The sequence below is a fragment of the Ischnura elegans genome, chromosome 7 (assembly GCF_921293095.1).
Source record: "Ischnura elegans chromosome 7, ioIscEleg1.1, whole genome shotgun sequence".
NCBI lineage: Eukaryota > Metazoa > Arthropoda > Insecta > Odonata > Coenagrionidae > Ischnura > Ischnura elegans.
In genome coordinates, this window is record NC_060252.1 from 74261054 (window position 1) to 74286815 (window position 25762).

The 25762-nt window shown below is 38.4% G+C and overlaps 1 protein-coding gene across 1 annotated transcript in view; it reads left to right on the plus strand.

Annotated features, from left to right (window-relative positions):
* Window positions 1–3548: 3548 nt before the first annotated feature.
* LOC124162797 (putative ammonium transporter 2) overlaps window positions 3549–25762 on the plus strand; it is a 31990-nt gene continuing 9776 nt past the window's right edge. The window contains exons 1-6 of the mRNA XM_046539444.1: window positions 3549–3865; window positions 3994–4145; window positions 16880–17100; window positions 18949–19294; window positions 20057–20214; window positions 23855–23996. Coding sequence (XP_046395400.1) covers window positions 16914–17100; window positions 18949–19294; window positions 20057–20214; window positions 23855–23996 — 833 coding nt within the window. The 5' untranslated portion in view covers window positions 3549–3865; window positions 3994–4145; window positions 16880–16913. The remainder of the gene's footprint in view (window positions 3866–3993; window positions 4146–16879; window positions 17101–18948; window positions 19295–20056; window positions 20215–23854; window positions 23997–25762) is intronic.

Sequence of the window (25762 nt, forward strand, 5' to 3'; positions counted from 1 at the left end):
ATTACGACCGTTTTGGCAGCAGGATATAATTTCATTCAGTGGATTCCGGCTGTCAATTTCTTTGCATTCAGGATTATTTTATCACAATTCCTGAAGGAGAAAAAAGCATTACAGTTGCGAGCACGAATACGTAAGGATTACTGGCTTAAGTACCATATAAATCGGTGTGATACGCTTGTATTTGAATAGGATATTTCATCAGTACCTATCACAATGATGGAGAGAAATATTCGTCTTTTCCTTCCTCAATTTTTAACTTTTCTCCCTCGCACAGATATATTTGTAACGGCTCATTTTCTTAAATTTAAAACTTTTGCTTCCGGACATTAACGCATTATTAACGGGAATTATTTGCCTCCTATTCTAAAATTCAAACTTACGCTCCCAAAATATGTAATATTCCTTAAATGTATAGCATTTGTCCCCATAAACTTAAATGTCTGTGACTCGTCATTATAAAATTATATTAATTAAGAATTAAATATTCTCTTTAATGTCGTATTGGATTAATAATATGTTATTTTCGTAGAAGCTGTTTAATTTCAATGAGGCTCAATATCTGTTTTCTTTTATCACAAATCGTAATTTATTTCGTACTGATTGCACAATGAGGCTAAGAGGTATAAAACAATGAGGCATAAAATTATGTTTATTTTATTAAAATGCATACTGTCAAAAACGATTAGCGATACAGTATTATTGGATAGACTACCTGTGACGATATCGATCCCATTGACAGGGCCTGAATTAATAATTTCACCAATGTAAAGAGAAGCACCCGGTGTAAGAGACTTTTAAGCAATACCTAGTGATATATGTACTAATCAAAAAGCAAACGGAAAGCAATAAGTTAAATAGCTACGTGACATTATCATGAAAGCGAGTAGAAAACCCATTCCAACGGCCGTCGTCTGGAGTTAAATGCTAATCGCATTGTAACGTAATGTATATAAAGGTGGCTATTTTAATGCAAAATATCTTTCCTCTACATGGAAAAACGAAATATTGACTAAATCTTCCCGTATTCTCAATAAATCAATGAAAACTAAACATTGTTTACACAATCACGTGATGCAAACAAAAGCCGCCATGTCCGTCCTCAAGGGGTCCCTCACCCCACTTCACCCGATCAGCATCTGAGTTCTTCTCTTATTCGCTACATTTTCAACAGACAAATTATCTAATGAATTTGATATGAAGGATATAAAATAACCTTCTTCTTATGTAAGGATTACCTTCCTTCTCCCTGACCCCACCCATCCTGTCATGAGCTACGGCTTTTACCCACTCATGCCTCGCCTCGCTTTTCTCGGACACCACAGCTCAAAGAAATTCGGCTATCTAATGTCGCGGTCAGTGACCGCGCCGACACCTCCTTCCCCACAGGTAGCCCCGACAGGAGGTGCATATTTATTGGAAGGAGATTTTGTGTCGCCATCTCGAGGTTTATCCTCTCCTTTGGTTTACACATACTGTAAATTATTTCCGTTACCAGTTTTGGTAAATGGTATTAGAAACATCAGTGGCATGGGCATACTGGTTGCTGGAGGGGGGCTCCCTCCCCCAGAAACATTTGACGAACGAAAAATCATAAAATTTCCGTGTAATACCAACATTTCACCAGATATTAGGCTTGTAAGCACGAATATTACAATAGAGGATCATTAAGTCGGCTTCTAAAAGTTTGTAGACCACCGCGCATTTAAATGAGTTTACAGAAGTCGCCACTCGCGTCGCTGACGCGGGACAAATTGATCCGAGTGAAACGAGGAAATATATACGAGGAAATATATACGAGGAGGTATAATTACGGGTTTCAACCAAAACTTACATTCATGATGGTGTTTTTTTTAATCAAATCCATAGCTCTTCAATGCTATTCCTCGCAATCACAAGCATTATAATTCAAAATATTGGATAAAAGTGGATCGCATTGCATTCATCACCGCGCTGCGGACAGTTTGAAAGCCGATTAAAATACGACCGAAGTGGCAACAGAAATTAACCTTCTGTGGGATGGAACTGGGCCTCCTCTATGCAGTCCCTTTGCTTGTAAGAATGAAGGCTTTCAAAAGGCTCAAATTTAAGTCCTGTCTTCCGGTTTACTCCCGCGTTATTTTTTTAGGTAACAATAATTTCGCGAGCACTGCAGGTTGCGTCTTGAGGTCGAAGATAAAATGTGCCGCGTCTCTGTTTTGGTCTTCATTATATAGAGCACCTTTCTCGCCAATTCTTGGAACCGTTCTCCTATTGGTCAAAACTCTCCTCATAGTGTCATATAGGTGACATTCTCCATCTCTGTTGAAGTTATTATCTTCTATTATCTGTATGCTCTTATCAGCCTTGGGTGATATCTGCTCTCCTTCACTTGGCTTCGTCAAACAAAGTTGCAAGCAAAGAAAGTTAGAGTAGCAAAAAAAATCTGGCTACATCATTTGCTTCCTTCCCTTTTTCATGCTACTACTTCACTTCCAATTGACGGAACTCTTGTTTCCTTGCAGGGGTCCCAGAAAGCTCTTACACACACAATTTTGTTGGCTTGAAAGTAAGAGAGTGTACCTCCTGAGCGACGGGTGTTATTAGGTGACTGATTAAGTGCCCAAAATTATGTTATCACCTTGAAATTTTCTTGGCGTATAAAAATGACCATTGTCAAAATTTCCCTGTATTACACTTTCGATCATTTTACCTATTAATTATTGTCTTAGGAGCATTTTTAATATTTCTAGTACTAGCGGATGTTTCACATGGTCTAGTCTGCTTTCCTTGAAAATTTAAAGATTACATTTCTAGTTTTTCCGCGAGTAATCAGTCACAAAATAACCATTGGAAAGGAAGCTTTGCGTTATTTTAAATGCACAGAATTATTTCCGCGAGAGTGAAAGGCTATGTCATATAGTCATGAAACAGCTCTGCATCTTTGTTCCTGTCCTTATTTCCGGGTTGGGGGTGGTTAGGTTCAGGTGAAGGAACCGATAAGCGATAAAAACTGGATATCGAGGACAGGCTGCATTAGGGAATGAATGCATGACATGTTTTCCAAGCACCGCGTGATCGCTATTCGCCTGTCTGATAGTAAAATGGAGCTTCGAATTTTATCATATTTATGCTGTGCCAAGCGGTGTGGTTTCATTCCCGAAGACTGAGAAGAAAGAAATGTGGAAATTTTATGGCCTTTTCAACCTAGCAGCTTGATAATGCACTCCGCGATCCGAGATCCAAAATGTCTGGAATGAAGGCACTATTTCGGCGTCCTTGAGGTCCGTGAAACGAAAAAATAATTCTTTCAGTCAATTCCACACTTTTAAATACGACGTAGATGCATTTAAAATGCGTAATTTATGTGAAAATGACAATCATGGAGTTGGCTAAAAGTATTATTTTTCGTGACAATGAAGTCATCAATATTCCATAAAGTGACCCTGTCAGTCCTTTCTGATATCCGTGAAACAAACCGGGACTGTCTCTCGACAAATTTGCGATGTTCATCTGTTTATTTCAACGCAGGTTGGCCGCAGTAGGTTAGCAGGATCAGTAGAGGACGGACGTAAAACCAGGGGAAGTTAATAACCACGGCGTTCCTTGACAAGTCGATCGATGACGTCCGCTGCTTAACTCCAAGCATGCATTTTTCCCTGCTGTCGAAGAAAGCATTTATGAGCTTGCTGCACATTTCTAAATGCCCTTCCTTCCTTTGCTTTGCAGGAGGCCTCAAGCAATTACCCGGATGAAAATACTGGTGGCTCCCTCTTCCACCAACTGGAATTCGACAGTTCCAAGCCATTTTGTCTTGAGGTCTGCTCGTAAAAATTATGAAGACCGAACTAGAATATTTGTTCTTACTGGGATACGAAGTTTGTGAAAGGTAATTTTTTAATTGCTCATCGTAATCAGTAATTTTATTTGGTTGCAGTATACTTAGCCGTAAGGTAGTGAAGTGGTGGTAAAAGAATGGATATGGAAATGAAGTTCAGTTTTCTTTCCAACGTGTAGATGGTGTGATCCCTTCGTTGGTACCGGAATGGATAATTCAAGATGTCAAGACGTCAATTACTAACCGGCTGGAAACTGTGATCATGTGGAGATGACAGGATGATATTATTTATGGACACGCTCAGTTGTACCCAATTCCAATTTTTTCACCGGTATGTATTTTTCAGGAATCCCATTTTACCTCTGCAATTTTTACTCTCTATCGAACCTTTACCACGAAGCCAGTCGTCACGTATGGAATCGTGCATTGTTTTTAGCCGCAAATGACGATCAAATACGGTACTCTTTATAATTTTTCATAATTATGGTGATGATTCGAATAGTGGGCGTATAAAGTATTCGGACAGCTTTTATTTCCAGCTAAAATTTTCACTTTCTTTGTGTTGCGCTGATGTCATCGGCTAGAAATGATTTTCAGTGTGTACTACAGACGCTCTTTATTTGTGCATGCACTTCAGCAACAGCCACAAATAACAAACTTTCGAAACTTTAAACAAAATAGAAAAAAACTTCAAATTTTTCGCTCAAAAAGTATTTGGACACCTGAATTTTTCATGTTAAAGGAAGTCATAAGACACACTTTACGCAACCCTGAGAGCACAAAGTTTGCAGAATACCATATGTAAACCAGATGTAGACGTCTATATGTGGTATACAGCAAACCTAATGGTTTGCCGTATACCAAATGTAGGCGACTACATTTGGTCTACATCAGGTCTACATTCGGTCTACATTAGGTGCAAATGTCTTCCTTTTTTGGTCTACTGGTAACTTATAATGGTATAATTTTGGTCTGCGGTTATACCAAATGTAGACGTCTATATTTGGTCTACATTAGGGGCAAATGTCGCCCATTTATGATAATTTTGTTCTACGGTTATACCGAATGCAGGCGTATTTTTTTTACAAAAACATACATTTAATACACTGCTAATCTTGTAGCAATATGTGTGATTTTCAACTGAAATGAATTTATGGCAATTTTGATGATTATCTTCGAAGAATTATCAATTAAATCTATTATTGACATAGGATGCAATGCCTAATTAATACTGCTTACGAGCCGTGCTGTTGAATTTGTTAACGCCGCATTAGCGGAGAAGGTATTCCTATCCCTCCGAAAATGCTAAAAATCCATCACGAATACTTAGGAGAACCTTAATTACGGACAAAAACACTGAACTCCTATGAAATAACAAATAATCGGTTGCTCTGCATTCTTTCCGTGTATGTAGCGGGGTTTGGAAAGCAATAATGCCAATTCAGGGAGCAAAAGAAAAGCACTTTCTACAATAATGAAAAATAACTTTTAGGCAGTTATCTATGAAAAGCAATATACAGTTAAAGAAACACAACACATGCAATTATTGTAGAAAGAATCTTTTATTTCATAATAATGTGACAAAGCTTCACCATTTCCTTGGTTTGACGAATACGAATTCACAGCAAGTGTATGCACACAATTCACTTCAGAGATCGCGAATCGGTTCCGCTGCCAATACACAAACACACACAAGCAACAACGTATTTCAATAATATAGGTAAATCCACAAACGATATACTAGCACACACCATAAAAACATAGTGGGAAATAGGCAAATATAATCATCAAAAACTGGAAGTCACTACCATACTTATATTAATCACGTACAACTTACAATCACAGAGCTCGAGTTATGATGAAAAATACTATATATTCACCGATTTGGAGACTTAATTAGCCCATTCGAGTGGCACAGGTGACTTTTCTCACTGCTATTCGTTGATATACTAGAAAAATAAACTTCACACACAGCTTTGATCTTGATAGCTTGATCGTGATATGTCATACCCACGGTGAACAACGGAGGATAACACGCCACTGACATTTACATAACTGTCCATTTATCGATAGCGTAATAGCACTGTTTACAATTCAATCGCGATGGAAATCTGAAAATACTACTCTTGGCCGATGTTTTTCAACCTTGTCAACCTTAACTGTCATAGTGCATTACAACCACTGGCACAGTGATTGCCAGCAGTAGATTAACGAGAGTTGTCACGATGAAAATAACACTATTTTGGCACAAAAGATGTTTTAGTAAAAATCGAAAATCTCCAAGCATAGCGAACATAGCAATAGCAATAGAAGCATAGTTGTATTCTCTGGTGTTCACCTTATAATACAAGCACAAGCAGTCCTTAACGACGAATTTACCAGTACCTACGAAGAAATTGATGAAATTATTGACTGTCAAAGCATAGCAGGCATTAGAAAATATCAAAATTGTTCTAATTACATTAATGGATGAGGTGCCGTCGATAACATCAACTTACATTTAACGTATCCACCTCCAACGGTTGTGGCTCATTGTCAGACTGCTACAACGATGCTTCTGACTTTTTGGTTTAACCACTGTTCCAGTTTATATTTAATGCGCTTACTCAGATATTAATATTGTAAATAATACAAAATATGAGGGCTTCTGAGCCTCTATCGTCGGAGATTTTGCTTTACATTGGAGATAACCAACACGTATCACAAACGAAGCTCTCACAACTGCTCGCAACTCATAAACAATCAAAACAATACACTAACGTGGTCTGCAGACGACCAACTGTGTTACCATCTCCAGCATACGGCTCGTTAGCTTAGAAGGCATTGGTAGAATACATCGCGTATATTTATGGTCTACAGGTAACTTCCATCATTTAAGTTACCTGTAGACTTGAAATATCCCAATTGCGGTAGTAGTACATCGCGTATATTTTTGGTCTACAGCCTTCCATCGGTTAAGTTACCAGTAGACTTGAAATATCCCAATTGCGGTAGTAGTACATCGCGTATATTTATGGTCTACTGGTAACTTCCATCGGTTAAGTTACCTGTAGACTAGAAATATCCCAAATGTATACGTCTACAATTTTTCGTGTGCTCTCAGGGTTAGAAGGCATTGGTAGAATACATCGCGTATATTTCTAGTCTACAGATAACTTCCATCATTTAAGTTACCTGTAGACTTGAAATATCCCAATTGCGGTAGTAGTACATCTCGTATATTTTTGGTCTACAGCCTTCCATCGGTTAAGTTACCAGTAGACTTGAAATATCCCAATTGCGGTAGTAGTACATCGCGTATATTTTTGGTCTACAGCCTTCCATCGGTTAAGTTACCTGTAGACTAGAAATATCCCAAATGTGTACGCCTTCAATTTTTCGTGTATTATACATCGCGTATATTTATAATTAGCCGTTTCATGCGTAACTTTATGGAATCTACCTGTCATGATGAATATACATGACATGACATTTATGTGAAATAACTAATGTTTTCTTTACTTTTCATCACGCGTATATTTTAGGTCTACAGCCTTACATCGGTTAAGTTACCAGTAGACTTGAAATATCCCAATTGCGGTAGTAGTACATCGCGTATATTTATGGTCTACTGGTAACTTCCATCGGTTAAGTTACCTGTAGACTAGAAATATCCCAAATGTATACGTCTACAATTTTTCGTGTGCTCTCAGGGAATGATTAGTATTTTGTGGCATTCATTTGGTTTTCAGGACTGCCTGAAAGCGATTTGGCATTGGATGGACCAATTTTGATGTGACAGTAGGGGGTATTTTTTCTAATTCTTTTAACAAGGCAATCTTGAGGTCATTCATGTTTTATATTTGCCTTTACTTTATTTATATCTCCGGAATACTCTAGGGATGTTCAATCGAATTGAGGTTTGGTGATTATGGAGGGGTTTTCGACTGTTTGGGTGCGTTTTGCTTGATCCAAAGAATTGTATTCTTTGCCTTGAGTTTTGGATCATTGTCCTGCTGAAATTTAAAATTGTTTCTCTGTCCCATTTTATCAGTATTAACTAACAAATTTTGCTTCAGTATGTCGATTTAGATCTTGCAGTCCATGATCCCTTTCAAAAAGTGCAAATTACCCACTCCATACGAGCACATGCACCCCCACACCATCACATAAGCAACCCCATGTTTCACTGTTGCTTTCAAGTTCTTGGGATCGAGCTCAGTATTGTTCCGACGCCACATCATTTGATGACCATCAGATCAGGATATGTTGTGCTTGCTCTCGCCAATGAAAATCTCGCTATCATACAACAATAAAGTCTCAAATTGATGTTCCCGAGCGAAATCTACCTGTCTCTTGCGATTGACCTCGCTGATACACGGCATCCAGATTGTTACTCGGCCGTGGTAACCGTTTTGCATCCACACATTCCGGACGGTACCTACGTATTCATAAACATCACACTTCTGTTGATTAGTAGTTAGCTTGGGAGCCTAAGTTTTTGGATCCTTCTTGATCTCCCGCACGATGAATCGGTTGTCACTAGTGTTGGGCAAAGTCGATCATTTTAGTGATTCAATCATTTTGACTCGAGTCACATAAATGATTCAAACAATTGATTAAATCATTATGATCGAAAAGACTCAAATGAATCAAGATCGAAAATACTCAAAGGAATCAAGATCGAAAAGACTTAGAGGAATCAAGATTGAAGGACTCAATCAATGGATGTAATAAATCATTTTGAATAATTGAATAGATACTGCCTCATCTGCGAAGAGCGACGACCGCTAAGGGGCTTGTTTAGAACAGTCTTGGACTTCCCGAACCGATATACTATGTCGTAGTCAGTTGACCTAGGTCGTCCGACAAGTCCAGCAATTTGATTTAGTGACTTGATTGATTATAGTATCTAATAAGGAGCTTTCGTTCACCTTCAGTCGTCTCAGTTGCCTTTCGTCCCACACCTGTCCACACTTCAGGTCGCAGTTCGGTCAAAGATGCGTTTCACCTCGCCACAGCCAAGGGGAGGCATGTGCGTCCACAGCCGGACGGCAATGAAACCGGTGGACACCCCTATAAACGCGTTTAAATCGACGTGCACCGTGTGTCCGAATACTTTTTGTGCGCGATAGTTCTCCATATTCGTCTATTGGACTAATTTTATAGCGAAGTAGCAACAAATTTTCCTTCTTTTAAAATGTAAAACTACCAGAACAGCAAATGATAATAGTGCATTCATGTTGAATTCGGAGGACAAGTGTAACGGAGTCAAAATAGTAATAGCGGCTGGAAACAAGTACTGTCCGAATACTTTTTGCACCCACTGTATTTATCCAGAGTCCCATGGCACAATGCAGTGTGTGTGATGTCTGATGCAAAAACATTTTTGAGGGGGATAGTGATACAGTGAATCTAATTCCAGGATATAACAGGCCTAAAATATTATATTATTTCTTTTTCATTTTATCTTCGTAAAATCTGGTAAATGTCACATTTTTTTACATTTAAATGAGTCCATTGTATGAAAATAACCATTACTCTCCGTAAATTTGTGCTTTGAAATTTTTCCGTCAGCTCAAGGCACCCTGTTATTTTACCGTTCTCTCCGTTTCGATTGAAATTTATTTTTCCGTGTAGATGTAATTTGTGTTCTTTTTGACCAAACGATGTACCATAGGCTGTGCAACCACCGAATGAATTTGAAATGAATAACAATGGTAGATCTTGCTTTGATAGGTTTCATTCCAAAGTTTTAACCATTGAATATAATTTAAACCAGATTTATTGTTAACTCTATGAAACAGCTTTTTCTCGTAGAATAAAAGTTGGAGAAAATTGATCCGTTTCGACCGTCTCGACATTCTCCATCGGATAACATAGTGAATCCTGATTTTGAAAAGGGTATTTGACATTATGTTGGATTAGGATTGTTTTCAATTTTTATCTCGGTCATTGCCCAGCGCCTGTCAGGCGACTTCCTCTCGGGCATAGCCACGAATATTACAAAAGAGGATCCTCAAGTCAGGCTGTAAATGTGTTGTCACTCACCGGGCATTTAAATGGGTTTAAGAAAGTCTCTGCATGCGTCGCTGACGTACAAAATGATCCGAGTTTCACGGGTAAATAAGATATAATTAAGCTCGTATGACACTTTCCAATGTATTTTCCAATAAATCGGCATGCAATATTGTTGAAAATATTGGGCGTTACGCACCGTATGACACATATCAATATTTACACCAATATTGGCCGAAATAGTGTTCTAATGTCCCGCTAGAGTACGCCATTATATTTCGATGATTTTGCGTTGCATAAGCATTCGTGTGATTTTTACGCTCCAGTCAATAGTAAAACAACTTCTTTCGTCCACATTTTAGCAACTTGAAGCGAATTTTCGGAACAAAACCAATGTTTTACAGCCAAATCGGATGTTTTGTAAAGAGCTTCTTTTTTTTTTGGCCACTAGGAGTCAACAAAACTGACTTCTGATTGAAGATTGGCCGCGAGAAAATAGAACCTGTTCTAAATTCCAAAATGGGCGAGAAATTGTGTCCAATATTGTGAAAAGGATATTGGACTAGAAATTGGTATCTGTCAGTTGGACCACAATCCAATATCCAATGGATTGGCCAATAAATTTGGAAGTGTCATTCGGACTTCAGGTGTTTTAACCGAAATTTACACAAATGATGAAGTGATCCATCAAATCCGTTACTTGTCGATGCCACTCTTCGCAATAGAAAACATTATGGTGAAAAACATTGGAAAAAAGTGAATCGCATTGAACTCATCACCGCGCCGCGTACATTTTTGAAAACCGATTAAAATGCGACTGAAGTGGCAACAGTTCTATGGGATGGAATTGGGCCTCCTCTATGCAGTGTAGCTTTCCCTTCATTACCAACTGTCGTTTCTTGCAAGGTTGCCGTTTCTATCTGCAACACTGGCGATGCGACTTCGCCGTCCTTGGCGTGGCGTCAACAGCCCAATAGCAATTCTAATAGCCTTCCGGCTTCTCGATAACATTAGAATTTACTTAGATTCCATCTTTCCCGTTTCCATCGGCTTTTTCATGAGGACTATGGACCTCCGTCGGCAGCATTACAATGTTTTTTTTTAGTTCTTGCGTCGATGGGGAACATGCAAAATTTTTGGAAATGCTAGAATAAGAAGGTCCTTAACTCAAATATAATCGCCGAAAATTTCGCGTTATGAGTCTTTAAAAATTAATCCTCATCGGCTGCTTGAAAACACGACGTCGTCGGAGCGTGACGTAACGGAACGGTTTCCACGGACAGACTGAGGAAGTGGTTTGAAAATCGCTCTACGATGGGGCTCAAACGCAAATTTGGCGAAAATAATGGCTGTTTTACGTCAAACTGCAGATTTTGAATATGTTCCTCTCATCGGTGTAGTATATCTTGTGCCCTTGCAAGTGCAAGGTCCTAATTTGACATAACAAACGACTGGCGAGAAGCAGCAACGGTAACAGTATCCATTAAAATTGGCTTTTTTGGCAGTTTTTTTTTTTAAATCCAAGTCTTCTCCCTATCCTTCAGAGTTTGTAATTTGCATGACTTGAAATTCATTCGTGTTGCTCCCCATTTTCATCTTTAAATTTACAATTGTAGGGAACAATTTGCTCACGTATAAGTCGTGAATATTTCTACGAATAACGCCGCGGGTAAAGTCGAGGAAAAACCTCACTGCGGAGCCCGAAATAAAGCATTCCGACGGCTCAACGTGTACGTGGACGTGAGATCCCTCAGTGCATTCCTTCTGCTAGGGCTTTTGCCACCGTTGTTTGATTCCCGTATCGCTATCTCGGTAGCACCCGCGTCCATCCTCGTCGGCTCTTGGTGGCGTTTGATTCGATGTTAGGCCGTCCCCATGATACGCAGGGTGTCTTGCAGATTGAAGAAGATTCAGGATCCAGTAGGCAGAACAGGGCCGCGAGGGTTGAGGCTACCCTTGACATGTAGGCAACCCACCGTACTAATAGGATATTCTGGCGTAGGTACTTCAGGCGAGTTGCACCGGCCGCACTAGCATTGCTATGCCTAATCTATTGGTCGGTAGCGGCGAATGCTAACTGTCTGCACCGATCAGGACGTCCCATTGCAATCGTGGCCTCATGATGCTGGGCACCGGCGTGATGAGCCTCGAGCACTAAACACTCAGGTCTTCCCACTACCTACCCTTTCTTTCGCCTCCAACGTCACGGCATTCTGGCAGGTTGAAGGCCTAAAAACTGGAAACGTATCAGAGCGAGTATATGTCAGTGCAGTTGTTGTCCGAGGCAGTTGACTACGATACTTCCACAAATTTTTAGAGAAGAATTAATATATTCCGAACTCCAACGAGATTATATAAATGGCCAGTAAATGCTCTTTGCCTCCACGTTGATTTATTTACGGCTTTCCCAAACGAATTAGGACTTAGAAGAAAGGGGATGAATGCCATTCCAAGGAAGGACTTTCAAACTAACAAACACTTGAAATTAATTGAAATAAGAAAGAGACAATTGACAATTAATTAATAAGGAAGAAACAATTGACCTTCTTAAATTCAAGCAATTTAAGGCTTATGTTTTATTGATCTGAGTCAGATATTTTACATTTGAGAACGTTAATAAAGGAGACGTGTTGTTGTAACAACAGTAACTTTCGTCCTCTTCCTATAAACATCAATTTTTTTCTGCTAATTTATTGCTTTCCTAGGCACGTATTTTGATGAAATATCAGGAAAGAGTAATAATTTATATTAAATTAATTATTAGAGCATTTTCTGACGAAAATTAGTTTTTAAAAGTAGGAAAATATAATATTCTTAAAAATTATTATTTACGCTTGATGATTATGAAATATTAGAATTAGGTACTTAAAATAATTCTGTACTCTGATATTTTCAAAACTTGCCAAAACATCTATAAGCTACTGGATTATATGAAAATAAATGATAAAATGGTTAAAATTTTCATGGCTTTTTGTCTAATTACATAATCAGTACAATTTTAGATTCACATGGGCAGTGATGGCTATTTCTTGCTTCCTTGACTCCTCGCGTGACATCAGGTGATTTCTTCAAAGTTTGAGACCTGCACAGTAGGGCGGATCGGAAAAATCGATTTTTTTTAAATCCATCTTTCACAGTGAAAAAAAGTTGTGGGACTGATCAAAATTAAGGCCTGAAAATTTTGAGACCTCTAGGTTAGTACCTGACCCTCGCTCAAATGCCATTAATAATAGTACTAATAGTAGGGTAAAATATTGGAAAATTTGATATTTTGTGGTCATTCCCTGTAGATTATGCTGAGATATTGTCCTTTTAGAGCAAAAATTTCGAGCAATACGACGTCTTCCACCGTTAAGCCACAAAATGCCAAATTTGAGTGCGCATCCGCGGAGAAAGTATTCCAACGCCCATGCAGCGTCGCGGATAGAAGAGCGGCAGGCCGCTCCCGTCCCCTCCCCGCTCGCCTCTCCCCCTGCAACGCCCCGACTACAGCAAAATTCATCCGGCGTGTGCTACTAGGAGGGCACTCATCTTTGATAATATGGATCGGCAGACGGTGGAAGGTAAAAAAAATTCGTAGTGAGATGAGTTGTCCCTTTATTTTGGCGTCTCTTCGGCGCTAAACAACTCGACGTTTCCAACTTTTAGAGAAGTGATGACATATTTTTGTGTTGTTTGCGATATTTCTAGATTCGAGAACGCAGGCAAGGCATTCTTTTTTACCTCATTCTGAACAGCTCTAAATTAGAAGTTTAAACCTATATTAGGAATAAAATATTTCCTTGCAAATTCCAAGGGCAAATTATTCGCATACGTCATGGCCAACTTTTGGTTTTGAGGTTTGCGTGTTTTTCTCTGCGTAGGAGATTGTTTGGTGGTGCCTTAGTTTGAAAGATCTCAACTGTAACATAAAAGTTTCAATATTCATGCCCGAAAACACAAGACGGCCTTTGAAGCTCCCTTTGATTTTGCATTCTCAACCGAATGTTGCTTAGTAATTGATGAACCAATTAGGTTGATCCTAAGAGGCCTGTGATTGATCAATCCCTTCACCTCATGAAATATTAACGTGTTAGTCCCTAACTCCATTTTCCCACACGATTGTCATTTGCTGAGAGAATTGCGCTTAATCCGGGTGAGTATTTTTCCTTGCGTGAAACTATAGCCTCCAGGGGTAATTTTCTTTTGATTGGAATTGCATCGTATGGCAATAGCATGATTGAAGCCAGATTTAACTCTCTTGTGTATAGTATTTAATTGCTCATTTAAATTGCCTACCTCTCTTAAGCGTAATGATGGTGAATTTACGGAAATTATTGGCAACTAATTTTTTTTAAACACGTAGTAATATTACCTAATTTAACCCAAACGATCCCATCACGTGCTGTTTTCAAGTGTAATAACACACTGACGCTGGAAGCAATTGCTTAAAAAAAAGCTTTTGGTGTTTGCCCAATAGCTGCCAATGCTGCGTTACTTCCCGTAAGAATTACACGAGATAAATCGGTTTGGTTAAAATAAAAACTTTTGGAATATTTCCAACTGTTTTCAATAAGTTTTATTATTACGCTGTACCTTTCTGCGATTAATCCGAGTGAGACTCGTCAGCATGTCAGATAGGGTCGAAATAGTGTGAAGTGGCATCAAAAAATAAATTGAAATTTGGCTGTACTTGATTCTTCTTTTTGTTGAACTGAGCATACCTTCTAGATAGTGTGTGAAGCACGCAGCCGGGGGTGAAGCACTAGGGGCTTCAGCCACCCCCAAAATTTGTTAATTAGTGGTGGCTACCTGCGATACATCTACAGAAGAGACTACTAGCCCAGTGGCATGTATCCTCTCGGACTCCATTTTTCTATTTCGTTACATTGCGTAATTCCTGCTAATAACTAAGGGCAATATTACTTTTCAGCTTTCTACAAATGAAATACATAGCTAATTAAAAGAAATGTGTGGTTTACCGATATGTGCAGATTGACGGCAAAACATCAATATTGGCAACCAGCATGCCTCTCAAACACCTCACGCAATAAATTTCCGTGCAAGGTGTGTGTTGATAGATATTTCATGTCTCTGTAACTTAAAAAAATCCGAGGGATCCGAGATGTGATCCGAAGGATACCAAGGGCTGGAGACCAATTCTTGTGAAGCTGGTGGTGAGCTATCGTTTTCGATAATATGTAGACAGCCATTTTACTGGCATTTACTAAGAGGAGTTACCTAAGCAGAGGAAGTGGCGGTGGTCGTATCTCGTCGTTGCGGCTAATTGCTGTGAAATCTCTGTTGAGTGAATTTCTTACACGTAGTATCTAAAATTCTCATTCAATCACCAGAATGTTTGTGTCAACCCTCCAAGTTTTTACCGGCCCTATTGTACCCTACGAGTAAAATGAGATGCGTGTGTGTCTGCATGCTATTGAAGACGATTCCACATTATTGCACATAAACTTAAGCTTTGATAAGTAAGAACTGAAATGAGTTTTGTGAGCGTCAAAAAAGGAGTCGGGGAAGACGAGTTTTTAGTAATGAGAAAATAATGATCTATTTTTTGTTAGATTTTTAATTAATCTTTATACTGAATGTTAATTTACCTATCTCTCTGTTTTCGCTCACCGCTCGGGTTTTTATACTATTAGTTAATGGAAATCACACCATCCGTTTAATGTGCGTACAATTACAATTTTACTGTAAAGTGCGCATCACTCATGGAAGCCTTCAAAATTATCTTCATTTATTAATGCCTTAATGCTGCAATTACGCGAGGAATACACGGGGGAAAATTGAAGTAAAAGTCCCCCGAGGAAGGCAGTATTTGGGGCAAGTGGAGAAGGATACGAAGATGAAGATCATGTGGGAAGTGAAGATGGCTTCCGGGAACGCAAGTTTCAATTTACTCAGGTAACACTGCATTAACTTGCTTTGCCAAAAGTGGTATGACGTTACACTCTTACGCCGTTTCCGATAATGGGTTCATCCAAAGTTGGGCATAAGAAAATTAAAGAACACTAAACTTAAAGCTTCCGTGAACATGGATTCGCGTACCATGGTAATACCGCAGCGGATTGTAACACTCGCTTTCGGTGAAATATCTCTAGTAGTATTTTAATAAAGCCTGGATGATGCAACAGTTTTTTTAGACTGTGTCTGGGCTCCGTTAGCTTATGCTGTAATGCTGGCTGTGGCACCGAGGTGATCTGGGTTGGGTTGGGAGAAACAAGTATGGAGTAGCGTTCGTCTGTCAGCAATTAGCACCAGCTTATCCGGCCCGAAGGACCAAATTCTTCCATTCTCATAACTTAAAAAATAAGAAATTCGCCGCCCAATATTCATGAACACGTGTGTCATCGGAGTTTTGGCTCATTGACTCGTTCAGAGAGACCCGATATTTCAAGGAGGGAATTGCTCACTAAATGATAATAACTACAAACTACATGATACGGCTACTTGAAGTCGTGGAGGAAAGGTAGCCGATCGGAAATAGTCAGTGATGTTATAACTTATCTGAGAAAATATGAATCTAAAAGTGCACTATAATTGAAATGTTGCCTTATTTTTTACCATACATTCGTAATTAAGGGTTAAATGAATTATTACCCAACACTCTTCAGACATTTCGACTATTTTTCCATTATAAGGCATGCATAATACGATAACGAGATAAATCATGAAAAATACATTTTGAGCACTTTTTTAAGTCGCGTATCATTTTTTAATACACAGACTTCTGAATTACCTCATCTTCAAGATAATTTGACGTTCTAAAGAAACATTAATTCGTATTTTTCAAATAATTGTCGTGTAACAATAACTCGTTAAACATCTGTTCCCGTGGATTCGCTTCTGGAAAATTCTATGCCGAAAATGTCGTGTTCGGGAAAAACCACCATTATGGAAATACCCGTTGCTCAGTTGTTTTTTACGATACTAGGAGACCGCCTAAAATTGTATTTTTTACTTAACGGGGCAAGCATGTTAACTAATTTTCATGGAGTTACTATGAATTTCAGATCCTATTTTAGAATCCAAGTACTAAAATGAGATCCGACATGCATGTTTGCCCACTTTCAGGGTGTTTCTCAATAGCTCCGCGTAGCCCCGAAAAATGCAAGCCAACGATTCCTTGTACACGATGACGCCTCCATCGGTGCCGACCACCGCCAGGCCGGACTGTGGCCGTGGCCACCAATCAGGGGAACACAGGGAAGAAGAAGGCGGAATGTTCGACCTGACCATGGAGGACTCCAACTGGGTGCTCACTTCCTCCTTCATCATCTTCACCATGCAGACAGGTCAGTCAGTCCTCCCTGAAGGTTACAATATTGAACTGTGGACGATTTTCGGACTGGAAGTATCTATTTTCTAAAAACCAGCTATCCCGGGGGGAATGATATATCTTAAAGATAAAAGATCTCACTTTCTTATACCTAAGCGTAATACCCTTCAAATTGAATATTCTATTTTTGGAAGCAAACTTGTATACCACAGTTTATAAACAGTTTGAGTGGTCGAGGGTCAATTTCAGTTCTAATTCACGTGGGCTTAAAGTAGCTTCAAAATTTTGACCTCAACGCAAGATGATCGAAACTTGGAAATAATTTTCCGTTAGGTTTGTTGACGGGGTTGACGGATTCCGCGAGAAGTTCGCTGTGTGTGACGTAAACATGCCTTCGGCAACCATCGTGTGCTTTCGGAGCGTTTGAGCTGGCCCTCGTATTCCACACTTTTCGCTTACCCTTTTTAGGGTTAAATTTTTTAATAGAAAAGCACTGAAACTGCCGCCGGTATCCCCTCGGTGTGTACTTTCATGTAAGAAAGCAAAAAAAATGGTGAACAACCCTATTGAAGAAGAGTCATGTCATTTGTAGGTATTTAAAGATAAGCTGAAGTTCCTTGATAGGAAGATTTAAGGCGATTGGCGCCACTTTCTTTACTTCTTCAGAAAATTAAACCATAGAGTATATTCTTACTTACTCTAAGTATATACTTTATGATTAAACGTAATTTGAATTTCGACCGCCATTTTTACTGCGTCCACTGATTTTGTTGGGCACAAGATCTGTAAACTTTCCAAGAGACCATATGTTACGTTGAAACCTTCTCGTCTTCAAATGCATCCTTTGCGATTTTTTCATGTGGTACCTTGACTGCACACGTAGACCATGGCCCTATAAACGAGTTCTTCGCCGGAAGAGTTTATTTTCTAAAACCTGGTGTTCGTGAGTTGAAGGATGGCGCCAGCGAGCTAATATTTACAATTTTCGCGGCGGCATACAAATTTTGTATATGCCTTCAATGAATGTGAATTATTCAGCTCTTTGCCGAATTTGATCAAGGAAGATGCGTTGTCCGTTGCTATACGTAAGAGGCGGAGAAATGGCGTACCAGTGAAGAGGCCAATTCGATTCTCATTAACAAGTTAAAGTCTCGAATGTGCTAAAAAATTATGTTCATACTGAGAAGCTACGTTTTTCACTCTCCCTGCAATATGCCCTCACAGTTCTGTGCATCTGCCGCGATACTAAATTTTGGCGCCATATAGTCCGATAAAAAAAAACATTTTCGTGTAAATGGGGTTGCCGATGTTATTTGTTTATGCAGTTTTATGGTCACTCAATAGAAATTATAATGGCACGTATCATTCTCTCTCGGTCGGTTTTATTTTGTCTTATTTTGGTGACCAATCGCTTTTCAAAATCGTTGTTCAAAACTTAGGCTTTAATTGAGCGATGGATGGATGAATGGATGAATACGATTGCAAGAACTCTTCTAAGAACTAACTACAAACTGCTTCTCACCCTATGTTTTAATGATTTTTCTTACTTTTTTGATGCCTTTTCTTATATAATTAATACATTCCATTGCCATATGCAATTTTTGCATAAATATGTCTTTCTTTTTTTTCATAATTTCAAATTTCGCATTTACGGCAGGAGGGCCTGAAGCCCTCCCCCAATACACAAGCTCCTGGAAAAATGGATTGCTAATTTTGCTTGAAAATGGGAGTATCCATAAATTGAAATTAATTCATTTAAAAACAATTAACAAATAAACATTTATTTACATTTGTTTCATACGCTAAGCATCAAGTCAATCAGCATAATAAATTCTGCTTATAAAAGAATGACTCCCCCCTCCAGGGTTCGGACTTCTGGAATCAGGATGCGTTTCAATGAAGAATGAAGTGAATATAATGATGAAGAACGTGGTGGATGTGGTCCTTGGAGGTCTTACCTATTGGGTATTCGGCTTCGGACTCAGTTTTGGCAATGGCCCACTCACAAATCCATTCGTGGGAGTCGGGGACTTCATGATTGACGTATTGCCCAAGGATCAAATGGCTCCAACACCCTTAACAATTCACACAAGGAATACAACGATACTTCACGAAGAACTAGACATGGGACCTGTGTTTGCAACATTCCTCTTTCAGCTGTCCTTCGCGACCACAGCAACAACTATTGTATCAGGGGCAATGGCAGAGAGGTAAGAACAGCTTCATTTAATGGAAATTCTTGTGATCTAACAATGTAACCCTACATAAAGTGCCAATCACCAGGCACGTTGCAAGAAATTTACTTTGAGCAGTTTTAAGGTGGTGTGCATTGCCTACACTGTTATTTTTTTCAATTCTCATGCATCGGAAAACTATAAATTTCATTAAATAACCTGTAAATTTCAATTGCGTAGTTCTGGAATTTAGAGGCATCGTTGGTTTTTACCGAAACTGCCGTAATTATTATGACCTGGTCTCCTTTGGTGTTTGTACCTGAAATTTGCCTGATTTTTTGAAGAAAAGTTATCTAACGGCTGGCAGTGGAAGTAATTACTCGCAGCGCTTCGTGCTCACTTGATGGGGAGCTCCGCCTCTAGAGCCCCCGCGACCGGCTTCGCTGTTCCGCTGAAAACGATTTGCCAAATTTGTTTGAAATCAGAGTCTCAAGGATTAATCACTTGGTCAAATTTGGATAGGATGATCCAGGCATATATTATTTTATTGCTGGGAGGAAAATTGACAAAAACCCAGCTTTTTTAAAATGAGTCAGCTGAGGTAGGGAAAATGTTCCATTCCCCTGGATCTACCCCATTAACTAGGCAAACTAACTGCAATATACCTCAATATTTGCGCACATGCACAACGGATTTTCCAGAAGCGTCTAATGGCCAATCTAACTTTTCTATCATGAACCTTGCTGAAAGAAATTTTAAGCATGCCAAAATGAAACTTTTGCCTTCTTCTCCCTAAAGGTGCAATTTCAAGGCATATTGCTTATTCTCTCTTATGAATACCATTGTTTACTGCCTACCTGCTGGATGGGTTTGGGGTGATCATGGATTCTTGCGACTTCTTGGCGTTGTTGATATTGCTGGATCTGGTCCTGTACATCTCATTGGAGGGTCATCTGGTATGTATGTGATTCATAACCGCAACTATATGCACATTGTGCGAACATTTAGTTATTAATTACGAAGATGAAAACCTTATCAATGGTTAACTCTCATATGATTTGCCCATGCCAGACATAGGTTTGTCATCAAAATTGACTTTTCCAATCATGATTTAGTGCTGGCATTGTAATCACTGTATGATTCTCGGCTGATTTGTGTTAGTTATTTAAATCTTTAGGTTTACCCCGGCTCAGTGGAAATTCAGGACAAAGCAACCATTTGGAATTCAGTCCACACTTGGACAAGACTTCCGAACAACTGCTAGCAAAAAAGTAGATACAGTCCTTTATTTCAATCAATGCTGTAAATCCATGTGAATCTATTGATTCCAGTGTCAATTGAAATTGTATATGTCAGTAATTTGTGTTTATGAATGCATGTTGACTAACACCATAAGGGAGAAATTTTTTAAACTGTTGGGATAATGATTTACTTGAGCAATTAAATGTGACAATGCATTAAGAAAATTCAGTCTTCTTTCTAGAAAAAAAGAAGCACTTGTATGAAATATTGATATCAAATTCTTCTCAGTTGTTTTTTTATCTACATTGCAAAGGTAGTATGTGACTTTAGGCTTAATATTTGACACCTATATTTTAAATGTGCTTCAATCAATTGAAAAGAGTACAATACACCCTCTTTTTTACGAACTTCACGGGAACGAATAACCGGAGGTGTGTAAGAACGAAGTTCGTATGAACAATTCTTTTAGGAATCGACGAAAAAAATCCTTGTATAATATACGCGATTAAATTACGCGCAAATGTATAATAAACAAGAAAATTCGTTTCAGTTTCTCAATCGAAGAATGCAGTATAGCGAGGGTCCATATCTTCCCGAATACAGTAAATCATCGATATACGAACTATATGCGTTCCGAGACCTTGTTCGTAAGTTGATAAACCTGCAGTCTGGCCACCGTGGGTTGCTTGAAAACAGGCAGAATGGTCTATTCCGGAGTAGAGTGCAAGGTTGCCAGGTAAGAAAGCGAAACGCCTACGTCACTTGTAAACAAAAGGGTTCCCTGAAGAAAGGAGCCGGAAGGAACGACGAGCGTGAAGGACCAAAAAGAAGAATCCCTTTTTTTTTTGGTGATTCGAAGAAAGAGACTGTTTTGGTGGTTCAGGCTTATTTCGGCATATGCATGCGAAAACGTTGTGTGACTAGGTGAGGGTGTGAGGTGCGTATGGGGGAGAGCGATTAACTGCAAACCGTGCTGGCGCAGGGTTTTCCGCCCCACCTTTTGTGCTGTTACCGGACAACTCTCGCCGGCCGGACTGCATGTAAGGCATCGAGGAGTACGGTTATCCTGCAGAATGCAGCACTGCATCACAATTGTGCCCTAACACTATTGTGACGAACTGATTTAGCTGGGCGTGCGACGCAGCCGGAGCCGAAAAAAATCGCTCTCCGCGATTAGGAAGAACGGGCGAAACGCTGAACAGTTCCTAACTTCACACCGGATGCAATGACACTTTGTCCAGATTATGCCCGAAGTGCGAGTTCCTCTACGCCACACCCATGGCCAACTTTAAAGTATTAAAGTTGGCCATGCCACACCGCGTTGCATCGGCCAAATCGAAAGGCGCCAAATTCTAAATTTTTGAATGCTCGTATCTCTGAAAGTTCATAAATCGAATGTGCGTAGGAAGATGACTAACTGTAAGTCCAATTTACGAGCGGTTATGAGTGCGTAACCATGATTCCACAGGAATTATGCCTATTTTATGATTTTGTGTGTATACTGAAGAATGAATCATAATTGACTCTCTTGGGCAGAGTACCCACTGGAGGAAAACTTGAACGTGGCACAGTTATTAAAACTAAGCGTAGTGTATATCCTCCTAATTACAGTTGCTTATTCGTGGAACTTCGTAATAAAGTTCTTTTTGTAACTACCGGGACTGAGGTTCGTAATTTCGTAATAACAAAATTTTCGTAATAACGTTTCTTTTACTTAAGATTGGATATGCCTTTTCGTCGGGAACAAGTATATGCTTCTTAATAACGAGAACTATGTAATAACGTTGTTCGTATTAACAAGAGACTACTGTAGTATGATTTAACGACCAGGCGTATTACAGGATGGAGGAAGCCTATAGAATATCCCTCCCTTGAGATATTTATTGAATATTTTTTAACTCCTTTGCCCCCTTCCCTCGGATCCAGCTTTACTATAGGGAAATGAATAAAGATGTTAGACGGTAGCAGTAAAGCTGGTGGACAGTAGCAGTAAAGGTGTTGGACAGAGAAATAAATACATTGCCATTAAGGTATTTGTCAGTAGGAAAGAGTTGATTACCAGGGCAGTAAGTTTGGAAAGACTGGATACCCTGGTGAAAATAAGTTGTTCGCAAACTCCAAAAAGTCCATTCCTGAAGTAAGTGTTCAGAACCTGATCCCAAAGTGTTCATGAACTGTTGGGGAACGGTTCTTGGACACGGACCCATTTAAATTTGACAAACTACTCAAATAAGCCATTAATTAGATGTTGCCCAGCTGTTCATGAGGTGTTTAGCTGTTTATGAAGTGTTCTCTAACTGTACAGGAAGCATCTAGCTATGTGTTCAGAACCTTTTGTGGAAATGTTCGTAAACTTTTTGGGGAACTGATCATGGACTGTATTTTGGCCCATTTAAGTGTTACAAAATGTTCAAATAAGCTGTTCATAGGGTGTTTCCAAGCTCTTCATGAGGTGTTTTTCAGATATTAATGAAGGATTCTATAATTGTACCGGAAGTGTTTACAATAATACCAATAATGATCAACATCTCAAAATACAGGTTTGAGAATGATATGGAAATTGTTCCAACTTTTAAATAAATTCCTTATATCTTATTCAGGGCTATGAAAGATAATAGTTACATTAAATTGATACCTGAGGTCATTATAGATTATTACGTTTTTTTCACAATAAAAGAATACATGTAAAAAAAATTCAATTTTGACGTAATAAGTCAAAATTCTTGTCTCTTTTTTCCATACCTGTACAATTGAATTTTTTTCTAAAATTTTCTTATTGTGACAAAATATTGTAATAATCTTTCATGCCTTTTTTTAATTGACATTTTTTATTTTCAAAAATTTTTGAGTGGCTTTTTACCTTATCAATTGTGACTAATGAGGTGTAAACGTTTTAGAAGGAATTTTTCATATTTATGGACATTATACAAGTTGGATGAAAATTATCAGAAGAATAGAATTTTTCCGCAAACCTGGCACACATGCATTTTTATTGCATTTATACTAATTTACTCTTTGGATTAAAAATATTTTCTTCGATTTTTGGGGTAGCTTTGTGGAGCTTTGGGTAACTTTAACTTTGTTACTGACAGATATGTTCAAACAAATTACAGACTCATTTTTTTACAGACTCATTTGTGAGTTTTCTCTACTGCAGTTACAATCCACACTGCTAACAATTATTTTATTATAAACAACTTATTTATTGCTTATGCCCCTCATTTTTCCATTTAAATAAGAACTAAAATGCATATAATTATTAAATACATATATGTAATTGTAATTAGAGTCATCAATAGTAAATAAGTGTGGCATTCGGTACTTATAATTACCTCAATTTTATTTTGGTAAAAGCCTTTGCTGCTGCGCTGATGCTGGGACCAAGGTTGGGTCGCTATGAAGATGGTCTGGAAGCACTACCTCTTGGGAGCCCAGTGAACGCAGTGATGGGACTCTTTGTTCTGTGGTGGGGATGGCTAGCTTTTAATTCTGGGAGGTAAGAATAGTGTAATTGAGGGCTGTCACTGGACTAAGTTCTTGTCTTGGGTTTATGATTTTGGCTTTCTTATGATGAAGTCTATTCGAAATCTTCTTAATTATATTGGCATTTTCGACAAGTATCTTCTTCAGTTATGATTTTCAACTCATTTTTTATATATTGTGCTAGAAATCACTAGCCTACATACAGTGTAGAACTCCGGTAGCCTTTCTTATATTTTGTTTCATTTACCTTATCATTATTATCTGATTATTCTAACAGGTATACAGACTAATAAGTATAAAATAATTTCTTTGGGATCTATAGAGATTCATTACAATTTATAATGCCTTATATTATTATTGAATATTAGTAATAGTGAACTTTAATCGCTAACAAACTTCTTGAATGATCTGAAATGAAAAATTTAGGGTGGAAATGTCACAAAAAAATTTCTTACACTAAATATGAAACGGAATGTTTAGTGAGTTTCTCTAATAAATTTACTCTCTACTCTCCTAACCATTATTTTACTATGCACAACTTATTTATTGCATACACCTCATTATTATTTTAAATATTAATTAAAATTTTACTATAATTTTCGAAATTGATCAAACTCCTTGAAAGTCTGTTCCCCAACTTACAATTTTGAATTGGGTGTTGCATATTCTCAAGGATAAATGTTGGCTGATTAAGAGTTAATAATCACTGGAATGATAATTCCAATTGGCTAACTTGATAGTTCGTGAACATAATATCCGATTGAGGTTATCAATAGTCTGAAAGTGTGGTATTCAGCTTAATTGGATATCGAAAAGTTCAATTAAACTTAATCAAGTTTCAAATAGATTAGAATACCATAGTATGTACCATAAAAGATCAACCAGAAAAGGAAGCGAGATAAAAAACATGAAAAACTTCGTGTATTATTCCATCAGTTTTTTTTACATATGGATCTACCTATGTAGTTTATGAAATTTTGTATAATGGGTCTGAGAATAATTTTTAAGAAGTCCATCATGGCAAACAGATGCGGATTCTGACTCCCTGAATTTTAGTATTGTCTGCTTGATAGAACTGTCTGTATCATAACCAAGAGATTCTGGATCACTAACACTATGCATGAGAAAGCTTGAGTTTTTAGGAACTGAGTTATTCTCTATCTAGGGATAAGCCTTTCTTTTCCTTGAAGGTAGAGGTTCTCAAGCATTACTGTTCATTAGTAAAAAAATAAATAGATTACCAATTGCAAAAATTGATCAACCAACTATGTAGTATGCATGTTCATTTAAATTAGAAGCAATAGCTTTTGAAGAACCATTAACATGACCTTTGAATTCCTAGATCTGCCTGCTGTAGGTTACATCCAAACTTTCCCCGTTTCATTTCTGGCATTTTAAAACTAACATTTGACTGTTATGTCCAGAATCTGACACATCATAATACCCTGAATATATTCCCCATATTTTGGTCCAAAATCTCTGGGAGGAAAGCAACGGAGTAACTAGGTGTCTTATACCTAGTAAAAGTGAGTAATTTTTTACAAAACTTTAACCTCAAAAATTTATGGGATCCCATATTTGGAGAAATATGGTACTCTTAACTCGTTGCGTACTGGGGTATTTTCATGCAGGGGAACCACGTACCTGGGTAGAGGTGTTGAGATTGAAAATGTGTGTCAATTTGGGCATACTGCCTGTGGTTTAAACATGGTCAAAAAGCTAATTATTTAAAATATAACTTGGCCAAATCAAACATGATATGCCTGTTTATAATAAGTG